The sequence below is a fragment of the Rana temporaria genome, chromosome 6 (genome assembly GCF_905171775.1).
Source record: "Rana temporaria chromosome 6, aRanTem1.1, whole genome shotgun sequence".
Classification (NCBI taxonomy): domain Eukaryota; kingdom Metazoa; phylum Chordata; class Amphibia; order Anura; family Ranidae; genus Rana; species Rana temporaria.
In genome coordinates, this window is record NC_053494.1 from 197,299,743 (window position 1) to 197,316,435 (window position 16,693).

General features: G+C 42.9%; 1 protein-coding gene across 1 annotated transcript in view; it reads right to left on the reverse strand.

Moving 5' to 3' along the window:
- Positions 1-10,836: 10,836 nt before the first annotated feature.
- The window catches only part of SPOPL (speckle type BTB/POZ protein like), a 42,703-nt gene continuing 36,846 nt past the window's right edge, over positions 10,837-16,693 (reverse strand). The window contains exon 10 of the mRNA XM_040358046.1: positions 10,837-11,666. Coding sequence (XP_040213980.1) covers positions 11,522-11,666 — 145 coding nt within the window. The 3' untranslated portion in view covers positions 10,837-11,521. The remainder of the gene's footprint in view (positions 11,667-16,693) is intronic.

The following is a 16,693-nucleotide window of genomic DNA, read 5'->3' on the forward strand; positions in this document are numbered from 1 at the left end:
ACACTCCTGTGATCCACAAGAGAAGTATAGCCAAAAAAGCTTTGGCCATACTTCTATTTTAAAGGAAGAGACCTCATGAACAGGAATTCCACGCTTCTTGTTAAGGTAACAAATAACAGGATCTACAGCCTAAATGGACCACTTTGTAACAACTCCTCATTACAAGGGTAGAGTGACAACAAGCGTTTGGGGGACGCAAAAACCTTATCAGGGGACCTCCAATCTTCATACAGAATCAAAATGAAAAATAGGGTGCTAGTGGGAGGCTTTGGAGGTCTTAGGGGGCATGTAGGATGCAGGGCCAAATAGTACTGAAAAAATATTAAACCTCTTGAGGCTGGGTTCACAATAGAGAACGCAGCAGCTCCAAGCGGGAGTCCAGTGCGTTTTCATTCACCATTCCAGGTCAGAATTCAGGCCAAATTTTGAGCTGAATTGGGATCTGAAAAGGACCAAAAGATGCACAGAACTCCTGCGCTATTTGCACCGAAGCAGCTGTGGAGGTGTGAGCCGGTCAAAATCTCCTGCCAAGCGAATTGGATGCGTGGAAACTAGGTAGGACCAAAACAATCCCTTTTAATTTAGAAATTATAGCAAAAGGCTGCACCTCCTCATAGGAAAGCTTATTGATCAGCGATTTGGTATAAAAACTTCCATAGCCAAAGGCCCAAAAGCAGCCAGGGCTGAAAGCCGATCGGGCACCAAGTCTGCAGGGGAAACTGCAGAAGTGTGTCTGAAGCCTCTGTGGTCAGCATCACAGAAAACCTCATCAATCTGTGACAAAATCTTTCATAACTACAGTAGAAACTTCCTTCGAGAGGGGAGAAGGCCCAGCAACAACTGACAGAGCCAAAGAGCACTCCAACAATAATGGGCAACTTGATTCTACGCTACAAGTGTTGGCATCATCAAGGGGTACACTGCAGGCAGACCCTGACTTGTTAGTGAAGATGGGGACACCAGATACAGCTGGGACTATACCCCATGTGTCTAGAACCAGGCATTCTACTGCCGTAAGTGCTGTAACCTATATAAAGGCTTATGGTAGAAGGCAGGACTCAAATACTTAGGGAACTTGGGTAGCAGGTAAACCCTCCTGGAGGAAAACCAGAGGTGACCAAACATCACTGCAGGTTGGCGGTAGGAACAGATGAGATTGAAGTTCCATGCAGCACTTTTGGGCGCAGCAGTGGTGAAATGCTTCCTTAATCCTGTTTGATTGGAAAAAGACTGCCAATAACGTGACATGCCACCCAATGGAATGACATCAGCAATAATTAGTTAACCCCTTTTCTCAACAAGCCAGTAGGAAAAGGGCAAAACCAAAATAGGTACCAGGCAACTAATAAAAACAAGGGAACTCTTCAGAGACAGAGCAGAGCAAGTACGTAGGCAATCCTAACAGCTTTAGACTTGTAAAGTTAAGAATGAGGACAACTGTGCTGGTTAGCTGAGAGGAATCAAAGAAACCTCCTGCAGCTACACCGAGATTAACCTCAAGTGCAGATGAGGGGCCAGATTCATGTATCTGGCTGTATCTTTGTGCGGGCGTAGCGTATCCGATTTACGCTACGCCTCTGCAACTTGGACAGGCAAGTGCAGGATTCACAAAGCACTTGCTCCGCAAGTTGCGGCGGCGTAGCGTAAATTGGCCGGCGTAAGCCCGCCTAATTCAAAATAGGCTGGTAGGGGGAGTGTTGTATGTAAATGAATCGTGACCCCACGTAAATGACGCACCTAACGAACGGCGCATGTTCAGTATCACGTTGAATTTACTCCATAAGATACGCCAGGCCCAATGCCTGTAACGTGAACGTAACCTACGCACAGCCCCATTCACGTAAACAACGTAAAAAGATATGCTTGCCGACGTCCATACTTTGCGTTGGCTGCGCCTCATATAGCAGGGGTAACTTTACGCCGGACGTAAGCCTAACATAAACGGCGTAGCGGGCGCAAGTACGTTCGTGAATCGGCGCATCTACCTAATTTACATATTTGACTCGTAATTCTACGGAAGCGCCCCTTGCGGCCAGCGTAAATATGCACCCAAGATACGACGGCGTAGAAGACTTACGCCGCTCATATCTTGGCCAAATCTATGCGTAACTGATTCTAAGAATCAGGCGCATAGATACGACGGCGTACGTGGAGATACGCCGTCGTAAGTCCACTGTGAATCTGGCCCCTAGAGATTAAGAAGGTTAAGTCTTAAAATCAGAGCCAAGAAAAGATATTCATCCTCCTAGAACATTTACAAGAAACAGAAGCATGCTGGTCGTAAATGTATCAGGGTAGGTCAAAAGTATTTTTGTTTGCCAGCGTTTAATCCTCCTGTGGGTAGCAGTATAACCAGATGTTTTTAGATTTTGTGTCCCTAAATGAACAAGAAAGAAAAATAGTGATTAACACAAATAACTGAATGACGTTATGTTGGTTAGTCCCCATATTGACCTTGCAGAAGTATACTTAAAATATGCTAAGAGCACGGGGGGGGGGGGGGGAATCGACACACTAACATCCCAAATTACGGGGACTTCACATTTTGTTTTCGTTCAGCCTTCTGGGTTGAACTGAAAAAAAAAAAACATGTATCCAGGCTTTAAGGTCAGTCTTCATTTCACTTACCATCGCGAAGAGGTGGGATGGCTTAAATTTGGTCTCGAGTTTAACAGACAAATCTTTTTTTTTTTTTTTTTTAGTTCTGGATAGAGTGGCAAAAAGGTAAATCATTGACCCAAGCCAAGTTTTTGAGGCAAACTTCCAAATGGGGATATTTCCACTTTTGTTGTCTCCTGGGCCTATGAAACGAAGGAAAACATTCTTTTAACTGGAAAATTTAGCTGCTTACTGTGGGAGCACTCAGCAGGAGGGAGGGACCTGGAGCACCGGTGAGGAACCCAAGGAGGATCTGGGTTGCTCTGTGCAAGACCACTACACAGAGCAGTTAAGTACAAAAAAACAAGACTTTAATATCAATTTAAGTGAAAAAAAAAAACATGAAAACAAGAAACCAAAAGCAGTCACCACATCTAAGAATCAGTAAACTGACATATATTAAATGTGTGTTCTTAAGTATAGATACACTTTAAACATAATACTTAAATAACTGGAAGAACCAGTTGCAGTAGCTATCCGCTCCTACTCTTTTTCAAAGCATTTCTTTACTACTTTAGTAAAAGGTTCACTGTAACCACCGGTAAGAACAGTTTTGCAGTAATGCACAAAATAGTGTTCACCTGCTTGCAGCATAAAGTTGTAGCTTGTCACATATGGTCATTCTATCAGACTGAGAACACTTCATGTCATTTGAAATGCTGCACACAAGCTAAAACAATGTCACAAAATGCAGAAAATTCAATACCATCCAACAAGCCATATATGTACATATGCCTCGTACAGCACATATTAACATCATATTGCACCAAAAAGCAAGTATATTTTTAATATCAATAAAAAGCTCAATTTATTTTATTTAAAGTGCTTCAAGTAGAACTTCAGCCAGGCTACGGACATTCAAGTGGTTACACATTCTTCACAAGCAGAAAAACTTTAGAACAAGTCCTTATTGACTTCTGTAGCTGCATCCTCAAAATTTCTCAGGTTAACTTTCACTTTCTCTCTATAGACCAGATCCCTGCTGCCAGCAGCGAGTTGGTAATTTGTCAACACAGAGCAGAGAAAAAGTGATCCAACCTGGACAACTTCATTGCTTCTGTTGTGAATTTTAAACATGAATTGCTTAACAGTAGCTGTAATTACAGAGGTTAGTGAAAGATTACTTTAAAGCGGGGGTTCACCCTAAAAACGATTTTCTAACATTACATCCAGCTCACTCTCTACATTGACAGTATGCCGTTGTTTTTTTTTTCTGTACATACTTCGTACAGCTATTTTCTTCCCCGGCTTCCGGGTAGGGCCTCCCGCGGGAGTGGGCGTTCCTATCCAGCAGGTGATTGACGTGATGACAAAAACGACCTCCACCCATCGCATAAGGAGCGTCACGGGTTGCCAAAAGAAGCCGAACGGCGAGTCAGCGCTATACGGCGCCTGCGCACCGATGTTCGGCAACCGTGATGCTCCTTATGCGACGGGTGGAGGTCGTTTTTGTCATCACGTCAATCACCTGCTGGATAGGAATGCCCACTCCCGCGGGAGGCCCTACCCGGAAGCCGGGGAAGAAAATAGCTGTACAAAGTATGTACAGCAAAAAAAAAAAAAACTAACGGCATACTGTCAATGTAGAGAGTGAGCTGGATGTAATGTTAGAAAATCGTTTTTAGGGTGAACCCCCGCTTTAAAAAGACAACTGTACCTTTGTTACAAGATGTAAGGCATGGCACCACCGCTACCTGCTGCACTCCACCTGGTCTGATACCTACCTCTATCTCTGTGCCAGGCGGTATTGCTTTTCTTCACAAAGCATCTTTGCCAGATTCTCTTCATCCTGCTCATGCATGTTGCAGCCCCATATATTCTTACGGAAAAGCAAGGCTGCTGACAGCAGGAGGCAAACACAAGCATTGCTTCCCATAGGAATAAATAGGGCAGTAGGATGCAAGTGCAGAAAGTAGAGGAACAGGCCATTCAGGAGAAAGTACTGTGCAGCTCTTAAAACATAGGTGCTCAACCTGTGGCCCTCCAACTGTTGTGGAACCAAAAGTCCCATGAGGCATTGCAGGGCTAGTAGTTACAAGCATGATTCCCAAAGACAGAGGCATGATGAGACATGTAGTTCTGCAACAGCTGGAGGGACACAGATTGAGCACTCACATCTTAAAAGGATATGTTCACTTTTTGCAGGTAAAGAAAAAAAAAAAGTGCATTTAAGTTTTTAAATTATTATTTAAAAGCCTGTAAAGCAGTGGTTATCAACCCTGTCCTGCAGGGCCCACTAACAGGCCAGGTTTTATGTATTACCTTGGGGAGATGCAGTATAGAATACTACAACCACTGAGGAGCAAATGATATCAGCTGTGATGTATTTCAGTTATCTTGCAAACCTGGCCTGTTAGTGGGCCCTGCAGGACAAGGTTGATGACCACTGCTGTAAAGCATTGTACCTGTGATCAGTAGATTGCAGGTGCAATTTCAGACTCCTGCACAGTCAGTGTAGCTGTCTGAGGTACAGGAAAGCAGCTAATGAATGACAGGAAGGATCAATGAACTACCTAGAATGCTCATCGGCGCTCTGGTAGTTCATCGAGAACCAAGTCATCAGCCGCAATGGCTGACGGTAGTGGTAGTACTCCTATTCACAGAACTTGGTGAATGAATGACACGGCCAGGTGGGCAGAGCCCCGCACGGCTGTGCCATTTTAGAATTGTGACAGCGGGTGCAGGGACTCGGGGGCTGCTCAGTTAGTAACAGGTTAGATCCTAACAACATGTGCCTAAAAACATGAACAAATCCTTAAACAGGGCTGCACACTGAATAGGGGCAGAGGTAAGTACCAGACCAGGAAGGCTGCACTCACGGGGGTGTAGCCATGCCTTTTAAATGACAACCTGCACCAAATCTACAGTTGCCCTGTTAAGCTCATTTAGACTCGATTCACACCAATGCGTTTTTTGGTGCATTTTGCAGAAAATCAGGGACATTTTTTAACATGGGTTCCTATGGAACATGTTCACATCAATGCTTTTTTGTGCCTCTGCGTTTTTGGAAAGGGTCGGGGACTTTTTTTCCCCCAGCAAAAAGCAGCGTTTTGCATGTAATAGAAGTCAATGTACCCGCATCCAAAACGCAAGTATCGTGTTTTTGACGCGATTTGCGTTTTTATTTTTTTAACCTGGTTTTTAAATGAAATGTAAAAAAATTAAAAACTCAAAACGCGGCAAAATGCACTGCAAAAACGCTCAAAAACAACATGCATAGGTGTGAATCGAGCCTTACTACTGATTACAACAAAATATTGTAAGATTCTGTAAATAATTGAATGTCCATAGCCTGGCCAGAGTTCTACATTAATGTTGCCTGGCCTTGGGGGGGAAAAAAAAATGTGACTTGGTAGTTTTGAGACTACAGAAAAGAATGAATAAAATGAAACACTGGTATAAAGCTCAGTTTGTAAACAAAACAAACAAAAAAAATAACAATTTTATTGTGTTTCTTTTAAAGATTTAAAACAACTTGTACACAAACAATCGTGCTATAAATAATATAACGAGTGACCATCAGGAAGAAAACAAACAACGCTGGCCTACTCATTGCGCTTTGGACCAGGGTCTTGTGCGTTTTCACCTTCTAGGCCATCAGCAACACTTGTGCACAGATTTTCTCTCTATGACAAAAAGGTTTCAAGTGCTCTCTTACATCTTAGATCAAGCCTTCAAATGTTAATGTACTTGGGTACCGCAGGCTTAACAAAAAAGGAATACAACTGCATGACCCAATAGCAACCCTTAAAGCAGAACGAAACTTGGTTTGTTAAAAAGTGCATTATTCTTCTGTCAGCTATTTTTACCTGTCTGCACTTTTTTCTGTTACTGTACACTGAGCTGTGCATGTGCAGTTAGGGGACATTCCAGTTAAGTCACATGGTCCAGGGCAATCAGGATGGCTGAAGACTCCGAACCCAGAAAAAGACCGGGTCAAGATAGAAGCACCAGCCATGGAGGGAAGTGTTGCTGAAGGGGTCAGTGTTGCTAGGCAAGTCTGCTATAATATGCAAATATGACGTACATACTTGCATATTATGTCAAAGGGCTCCTGCAGGCCCCAAATTTTTTAAATTTGGTTTGAAAGTTTAGTTCAGCTTTTAAAATGGTTCTCATGACATCAGAGGCAATAAATCTTCTTGCTGGCTGTAACATACCCAAGGTCCCAAGTGACTCCACAGATGTTGCCCCACTATTATCCCAGTGTGCATTGCCTCCCAGGGCCTCTGTTCACCAACCATGTTTTAGAAACCATGGGCCAGATTCACATATCTTTGCGGCGGCGTAACGTATGTCCTTTACGTTACTCCGCCGCAAGTTTTCATCGCAAGTGCTTGATTCACAAAGCACTTGCGGCGGCGTAGCGTACAGCCGTCCGGCGCAAGCCCGCCTAATTCAAATGGGCCGGGACCATTTCAATTAGGCGCGTTCCCGCACCGAACGTACTGCGCATGCTCAGTTTTGAAATTTCCCACCGTGCTTTGTACGAAATGACGTCGCCCCGACGTCATGTTTTGAATGGCAACGTGCGTAACGTACTTTCGTATTCCCAGACGACTTGCGCAAAAAAAAATTGAAATTCGACGCGGGAACGACGGCCATACTTTAACATGGGCTGTCTATTGTTACACCACCTAAATAGCAGCCGTAACTTTGCGACGCAAAAAGCCGACTAGCGACGACGTAAGAGAATGCGACGAACGCGCGTACCTTCGTGGATCGCCGTAAACAGCTAATTAGCATACCCGACGCGGAAAACAACGCGATCTCCACCCAGCGGCAGCCGAAGTATTGCATCCTAAGATCTGAAGGCGTACGAAGCCGTATCCCTGTCGGATCTTAGCCAAATGCCGTCGTATCTTGTTTGTGAATTACAAATTAAGATACGGCGCGGCAAATTTGAAAGTACGCCGGAGTATCAGCAGATACTCCGGCGTACTTATTCTGTGAATCTGGCCCCATGTTTCTAGTGCAGACTGCAGAATCAAAGGGGAATCTACTTGCTATGGCAACACTGAATAGGCTTCTGTAAGGCCTACTGGAATGGAGCCAAAAGTAAGCAGTTATTCATGACAACCAGAATACTACGCATTTTGTAGAGGAAGTCTTTCAACTTTGGTAGGGCCAAAAGCAGTCCAACTGAAAGGTGTGCAACAAATGCTATCAGGCCAAAGAAAAAAACAGAACTGCACATTCCACCTGTTGTGAACAAAACACCAGATGGTAGCCTTTCAAATGTGAGGTATAGTTGCTTGATGCCAAAGAGCCTATGAAGCACCCACAGATCCATTAGGGTGCACCTGGTTGATGGAAAAGAATGGATGGAAACAAATCCTTGGTTATAGTTTAGATAGTGGTCAGTCTAAATCATCTAGGGAAGAAAACCATCAGGTTTTTAGGAAAAAACTGAAGACCCGCCTCTTCTGAAAGACCTGTACAACTCTGGATGCCAGCGCCTTGAGGCGATTAAGTTCACATTTGTTTGCGCTATACAAGTTTCTCACTCACTCACTAGGAGCTGGTGTACCTTTACGGAGACCATCCGCTATAACAAGGGAATCAGTCTTCCTGAAAAGAAGTAGTGGCTAAGAGATAGACTCTTAAAGCCCAAACCAAACCCAAAGAAGTGAAAATTTACTTTTGTCGAACTGGAGCCGGATAGAGGGACAGAGTAAAAATTTCCTGGTTTAGGTGAAAGGCAGAAACTAGATGGATAAGGCAAGAAGGAAGTCATGGGTCTAAACACCACCTTGTCCCTATGCAACCGAAAAGGTGTTTTTTTTTGGTTCTACCAGCAGGCTGAAGGGAAAAAAATGAAATAAAAATAGCCGACCCGATTTCCCCATCCACACATTCAAAGTAATGGGGGAATCCTCTCAGCTGTGTGTTTATATTCTCACATTGGGGAAGAGTTCCTGCCCTCAGAATACACTGATCAGTGTGACAGCTTGAGACACTTATGAGGGTCTTCTACAAGTACTCCCTGATTTCAAAGATGGATTTGTTTTGAGCCACCTGATCAGGGACAACCTGGGCCTCCTTGTCAAATAAATCTGCCTGTCCAGGGACTTGACTGACTTGGCCATGACAGAATAATGGGTTGGGGAGGTCTGAAGAAAAACTGCCTAAATGGGACTGCCTTGAAAGAGAACACAATCAGGCCCAAGACTATCATGCAAAAGCAGAGTTGTCCCAACTCCTGGTCTGGGGATCTTGAATCTGAGGAATGTCTGAAGTTTCTGAAAAGCCTCCAGCAGGCGATTTCTGTGCACTGCATCTATAAGAACTGAAAACAAACAGTCTCTATTTGGAAGTGATCGCAGTGGACTGACTCCTCATGGGCAAGCTCATAAGCCAAAGACTCATGATCAAACAGTTTAAGTGCCTGATGGCTCAGAAGCTGCCAAGGCCACAAGTAAATGAGAAACCTTTTAAATGGATGGCACAGGAGAGCACTTGTGGCTTCTGCTGTCAGAGTCCACAAATTACTGAGTGATCTACTCAAAGCCTTGCATGATTGTAGAGTAAAAGCCTCAGTTGACAGGGCAGAGGGAACAGCCACACCTGACAGAGCCATTGAGGATTTTGATACAATAAACTATAGGAGCAGATGGCAAAAAGATTCCAGGTTGCAAATGTTGGCATCCCCAATAGGCATGCTGCAAGCAGCCCTAGAGCCTTTAGTAGAGCGTGACCTGAGGCACCTATTACAGCTGTGACTGTGCGGCAATAAGACAAAGGAAGGCTCAGAGCAAGAGGCAAGACCTTGGGTACCCACAAAACCCAGGCTCGGTTAGCAGCTGGGGGTAGGTTGGTCAAAGGTGACCATAGACACTCTACATGGGCAACAGGAATGGATCAAAGCTCCACGTAGCTTTTTTGCAAGCAAGAGCAGCAGTGGGGCGGGGGGGGGGGGGGGGATGTTGCTTCCTTGAAGCTGCATAGTGGGAAAAAGAGTAAAAAAAAAACACATAGGGAAAAATGTGAAAAGAAAAAAGTCCACTGGTTTACTTACAAAGTCTTCAGGAGGCACCGCAAGAGCCGAGACAATGCCTGGGGCTCTGGACCTGGAAGATGCTCTGCAGTTAATTTTACCAAAATGAAGTCTCCTTCACAGAAACCCAGTGCCTGAGGGTCATTTCCATACAATGTCAAGTCAGGTCCTGAAGCAGCATTTCAAAAGCCAGATTGAGGATGGCCACGCCGGATAAAGAGACAAGCTCTAGAAACATTGTAGAGAATAGTCTTGATTGACCAAGAAATGAAAGGTGCAGCAAAAAATATATCTACACATCGTAGTTGATCCTCTTAGGACACTAAGTACAAAAAAAAAAAAAAAACACTGAGGCATTCTGATAGTAAATTGGGTAATCCTGGGCTGGCCTGCATGATCCAATCCTTCAGTAGGGAGTATAACCTAAAAAAGGTGAAATTTTTCTGTGCCCCTCAAGGGACAAGGAAGAAAATTAATTTTTGTTTTTTGGCTCCAGTTTTATTAAAAGCCCATCACTACAACCCAACTCCAACATGTTTATTGCCCTGCAGTTTAAATTAAAAAAAAAGGGGGGGGGGAAGGAGCTTTAACCGCAGTACTCAACTTCTAACCAGCGTCATCCCTCAAAGACTCGCTACTCTATGGTTTATCGTTGGACTAATTGTTGGCCAGCATCAATCAGCCCACTTCCTGTGAGCCACTGGGAAGGGAGTTATCCCATCACCCTGCAGAAACCAGTGCAGATTTAGGTCAGTGCTGCACTCTGCCTCATTGAGGAACATATGTCCCTAGTCAAAAAGATAGGCGAAAGAGGACCCTACGTGTCTTTTGACCGGCCAAAAGACATCCAAAAAAGGCAGGATTATGACCATCAAAAAAATATATATACACATTATTAAATTTTCCTTTCTATCTTGACAAAATTGCTTCTGCATACTTTCAAGATCTACCAAACCTGGGTGTAAGCTATACATAAACCACAACGTCTGGACAGAGCTGCAACCAGGTTCCCCATCCACAGAAGGATGTACATCGTAGCTCTCTGCTTAGGCCAAAATAAAATTCAAGAGATTAACACGCTCCCCGAAAAGGTCTCAGGTATACAGAAGCCCCTTTGTCAAAAAAAGAAAAAAGGATATGTGCAAACAGCCTGAAGTGTGCTAGACTAATGACCAAGTATGAGAGGTGGTGACGTGTTTACTTTAACCAGTAATAGGTCCAATTAAATAATTGTCTAAGACATTCTGTGCTGACCCACGGCTCTAATCAGATTCTTTCAAAGCTCAAGTCACATTTTCAGCCTCCCCTTTTCTTAGTGCAGTATGGGAGTGCAATATAAAAGCAACCCACTGATGGCTAAAGGCAACGCAACATGCTGGTTTTTGTAGTCTCACAACATCTGGAGAGCCAAAAAGGTTTCCATCTATGACACGGAACATGGACAAAGCAAAACAAATTTTTTTCCACAGAACAAAAAAAAACAACAACTATCCTTCTGAAAAACCAGAATTCAGTTATTACCGTATTATAGAGTTAGTGCAATCCTGCATAGCCTGGTCACACGACAAGGCACAGTTTATTTATAAAAACAAAGAAAAAAAAAAAAAACACGTAAACTGCCGTACGTAACACAGTATAGATGGGATCTGCTGAGGGTAATTTAAGGCCATTCAGTGAGTCGGAGATCAACCAGTCCAATTTAAAGCTGTGGATCACATCATCCATCCGCAATGCTAGCGATGTCCTCAGTCCCCCGTGGGCACGTGAAGTGGGAGAGAACGGATGCCTCAGCTTGTGTGGTACTCAGTTTGGAACACTGAGTGTCCTATCCTTTATTGGTGGAAATACGCAGTTCATGAGCATGTTTCAGGACTGTTTTAGTCGCTTTCTGGGAATTCCAAAGGGCGGACATTGTGCGGACGCCAGTGCTCGGAAGGCCTCTGCCACTAAATGTGGGTGGGACTGGATCATGGATTTCCAGCCTGCAGTCTCCATTATGTCGGTTGCTTGACTGAAAATAGAATACACCAAAAGAGCTTAGTGCGGGCATTGTGAACAATGTAGCTGCACTGCATGTACCATAAAAAAAGCATTTGTTCCCAGGACTTCATGCTTTCCTAGTCACACATGAATAATGATGTAATTTAATATAAACCCAGCCCCCTCACGGGGCACCAGATATTGCTAATGCTAGAATGCACTGCAGGGGGTTCAACACAGATCTACTCTTAAAGGGGTTATAAAGGTTAGTTTTTTATTTTCTACATAGGTTCCTTTAACCACTTCAGCCCCGGACCATATTGCTGGTCAAAGACCAGAGCACTTTTTTCGATTCGGCACTGCGTCGCTTTAACGCACAGTCGTGCGACGTGGCTCTCAAACAAAATTGGCGTCTTTTTTTCCCCACAAATAGAGCATTCTTTTGGTGGTATTTGATCACCTCTGCGGTTTTTAGTTTTTGCTCTATAAACAAAAATAGAGCGACAATTTTGAAAAAAAAAATGAATATTTTGTTTTTGCTATAATAAATATCCCCCAAAAATATATCAAAGCATTTTTTTTCCTTCTACATTTTTTTTTTTTTTTAACGAAAAATAAGGCAATAAGCATTTGATTGGTTTGCGCAAAAGTTACAGTGTTTACAAAATAGGGGGTATTTTTATAAAAATTTTTTTTACTAGTAATGGTGGCAATCAACGATTTTTTTCGGTACTGCCACATTATGGCGGACACTTGACACATTTTTGAGACCATTGGCATTTTTATAGCGATCACTGCTATAAAAATGCATTGGATTACTATAAAAATGCCACTGGCAGGGAAGGAGTTAACACTAGGGGGCGGGGAAGGGGTCAAGTATGTTCCCTGGGTGTGCTCTAACTGTACGGGGGGGGGGGGGGGGGGGTGGCCTCACTAGGGGAAATGACTGATCGCTGTTCATACATTGTATGAACAGACGGTCAGGCATTTCTCCCCTGACAGGACCAGGAGCTGTGTGTTTACACACACAGCTCCCGGTTCTCGCTCTGTAATGAGCGATCACGGGTGCCCGGCGGTGATCGCGATCGCGGGTGCCCGGCGGTGATCGCCTCCGGCGGCGCACCCCTATTGGCTGCTTGGTGAGATCACGTATAGCCATCGTATAGCTATGTGATCTCGCCCAGCAGAGCCGACCTGCCGTCGTATAACTGCGGCTGCTGGTCGGCAAGCAGTTAAGCTAGAGCATTGTTAGTTCACTTACCTTTTTCTTAAATTTCCCTTTATCTTAGTCTGAATTTCTCACTTTCTTTTCCTTCTCAGTAAGCTGTTCTGGCTGACTAACCCCCAGCCAGAAAAGCTTGGATGGGGGCAAGCTTACTGAGGAGAAACAGGAAGTGAGAAATTCAGACAAAGAAAAAAAACATTTAGAAAGGAAAAAAAAAGAAGAAGTGAACCAACAATGCACTAGCTTAAAAGGAACCCATTTAGAAAATAAAAAAAACAAACCTTTACAACCCCTTTAAACTGTACAGACCAGTAGACCAAAAGCAATGATGGTTTCAGGTTTCCCAAAATACAGTGCCTTGAAAAAGAATTCAAACCCCTTGAAATTTTCCACATTTTGTGAGGTTACAACCAAAAATGTAAATTTTATATGGATTTTATGTGATCAGTGGCAAATAATTGCCAAGTGGAAGGAAAATGATAAATTGTTCAATTTGTTTTACAAATGAATATCTAAAAAAGTGTTGCATGCATTTGTATTCAGTCCTTGGGGTACTATTCTGTCTGATATGAGCCACTATTCCTGCCACTGACAGCTACAGTGGGGCATAATTCCTGCCACTGATATTAATGATGGTGCACTATTCCTCCCGCTGACACCAACAATGGAGCATTATTCCTCCCACTGACACAGATGATGGGATACTATACCTCCTCCTACTGATCACCAACCCGTAGGCCATGTTTTTCAACGATATTGGGCCCAGAACATTTTCGGCTCCCCTAAAGCTTGAAGGACAGTAAACTGGCCATTTGTTTTAGTTTGGAGACCCCCTGCTCTAGACACAGTTCTGCTTGTTCCTGTCACACTATAAAGACAGCACTAGGAAATGACAAACAAGATTCATTTCAGTTACCCCAAGAGAACCAGTAGGTGGAATACTGAAGAAGCATCCAAAGCAGCTAAGGACTTGTACAAAAAATAGCATTTGATATACCCTTTTGCTCCAAAACATAATCTGCAGTTCCAAACAGAATGGCACAACAATCCTAAAAAGGAAGAAAAGCTTGATCGTACTAAAAGAGTATCATGCTGAAACAAGGCTTGTAGGATTTGCTGGAGCCGGTGCTGTGGCCCCTGCTCCCGAAATGTCCAAGCCTCAGTGCAGCAGTCTTGCCAATAAAGAAGCTGCATTATTTTTGCCTACAGAATACTGTGAAGGAAAAGCTCCGAGTCCACTAGCCAACTGTGCAAAAGAAAAAACGTTCTGGATTCTGGTGTACAAGATGACCCATGCCCAAAAATTTAGAGTAAGACACTTTTTTTTTTTTTTTTTACAGAGTCTGAGCACTGCACACAGAGAGGAGCGGACTGAGACAGCTTGAATTTCCCAACAGCATCCACACTGACCTGCATTGTGTGTAGCTGCAGCCTTTTCTCTTTTGGGTCACACTATGGAGAAGGAATAGTCTGATATGTGAAACTGAGATAAGGTGAAAATATACCCTGGAATCCTGGATCTGGCAGTTACGGTTACATGCTTGATTAACTTATCATTTTGGTAAGCAGTTAGGATTTAACGGTGGAGGATACTTTCATCTGCTATACAGATTCACTGGATATTATCTGGATACCTTTCACACATTCGGAGAACTTTGTCATCTTGATTTTCCCTGAGATACATCCATTCATATGGACTCTGCACCTTTCACTTGTTTATTTTAGATTGCACTGATTTGTGTGCATCACACACACACACACACATTATAATTTGACTGTTATATTGATCTTTTTACATTGCAGCGCAGCTTTTACCAATTATTACTTTTTTTTTACAAGCTGCTTGAGATGACATGCGAATGTCCGATGTTGCTTTGGGTCTTTTTTCTTGTTTTGTTATTTGAAATACACACAATTAGAATCAAGCAAATAAGCTAAGCTTTTTCAAAATAAGAAATCAGTATTGGCACCCTCCAGGAAAAAAAATTCTTCTAGATTGTTAAAGTGGATGTAAAGCCACTCTCATCCTTTCTAAACTACTGCCATAGTGCTGATCTATAAGGATATAGATGCCTCTTGCATGTATCCTCACCTGTCATATATCTCCCCTCTGTCTGTTATAAGAACCGAAAAACTACAGATTCTGTGGGTGGGTCTGTTGTCTGGAGCTCTGTGGGTGGAATAGTGATGTCAGTAGACTCTCCTCCTCTATATCTATCTATCCATCTAAATTTATACCCAACATGTCATGCTTCGAAATTGACCCCGTTCGCAGAATGGCAACAAACTTTGGCACTTAAAAATCTCCATAGGCGACGTTTAAAAATGTCTACAGGTTACCAGTTTTGAGTTACAGAGCAGGTTCTGTACTAAAATCAATGATCGCAGCAATACCTCACATGTGTAGTTTGAACACCGTTTTCATATGTGGGCGTGAGCTCGGAAGGACAGTGCGCTTTAATCTTTGAATTTTTCTTCATATTTTTTTTTATTATTATTTTTTTTATTTTTATTTTTTAAGGCCAGTGTTAACCACTTCCCACCCTGTGGCCAACTATATACGGCCGCAAGGTGGCTCTGATCTGCCGGGAGGCAGTCTATATACGGCCGCGCGCAACCGGGGGAGCGTGCACGTGCCTGCCGCCCGCGATGTCCGCCAGGCAACCGCGATCGGCAGTCACATAGCCAGGGACGTGGAGCTCTGTGTGTAAAGACCAATGGTGTGTCCCTGGTACATAGGGACACCCATCGGTCAACTCCCCCAGTCAGTCCCCCTCCCCCCACAGAAAGAATCACTCCCAGGGTACATATTTAACCCCTTGATGCCCCCTTGTGTTAACCCCTTGCTTGCCAGTCACATTTATACAGTAACCAGTGCATTTTTATAGCACTGTTCTCTGTATAAATGTGAATGGTCCCAAAAATGTGTCAAAAGTGTCCGATGTGTCAAAAAAAAAAAAAAAAATATATATAATAATAATAATAATAATAATAATAATAATAATAATAATAATACAATAATACGATAAAAATAAAAAATTTATAATTCTATCCCCTATTTTGTAGGCGTTATAACGTTTGCGCAAACCAATCACTATACGCTTAGTGTGATTTTTTTTTTTTTTACCAAAAATATGTAGAACACGTATCGGACTAAACTGAAAAAAATATATATTTTTAAAATAGGATATTTATTATAGCAAAAACTAAAAAAATAGTGTTTTTTTCAAAATTGCTCTATTTTTGTTTATAGCGCAAAAAATAAAAAAACCGCAGAGGTGATCAAATACCACCAAAAGAAAGCTCCATTTGTGGAAAAAAAAAAAAAAAAAAAAAAGACGTAAATTTTGTCATTCAAAGCGGGACAGTGCCGAAAGCTGAAATTTCGCCTGGGCAGGAAGGGGGTATATGTTCCCAGTAAGCAAGTGGTTAAAATAAGAATTTGGATCACTTGTAAACATCCCTTGCAACAGAAAAAAAAAACATGACAGGACCTCTTTAATGTGAGATCTGGGGTGAGATCAGATCTTACATTTACACTTAAAAAAGGAAAAAAAAAAAAAAAAAAACACTAAAAAAATATGTTTTGTCCCTTTAAGGCCGTTGGGCAGACGTGACATTTGACTTCCCTGCTGTCATCCAATGGCATAGAGTCGAATGGGGGATATCATTCCCTCACTCAAGGTTGCGATTTCTTAATCCCACTCATGCGCAGACAAGTTTTTAGGAACTGACAGAGCCTTGTGGTGCAGACATGCCACAGGGCACTCCGCCAGGTCCTAAATAATGCAATTCTTGCGCAGAAGAGAGAAGTACAGTTTGTTGGTGAAGGT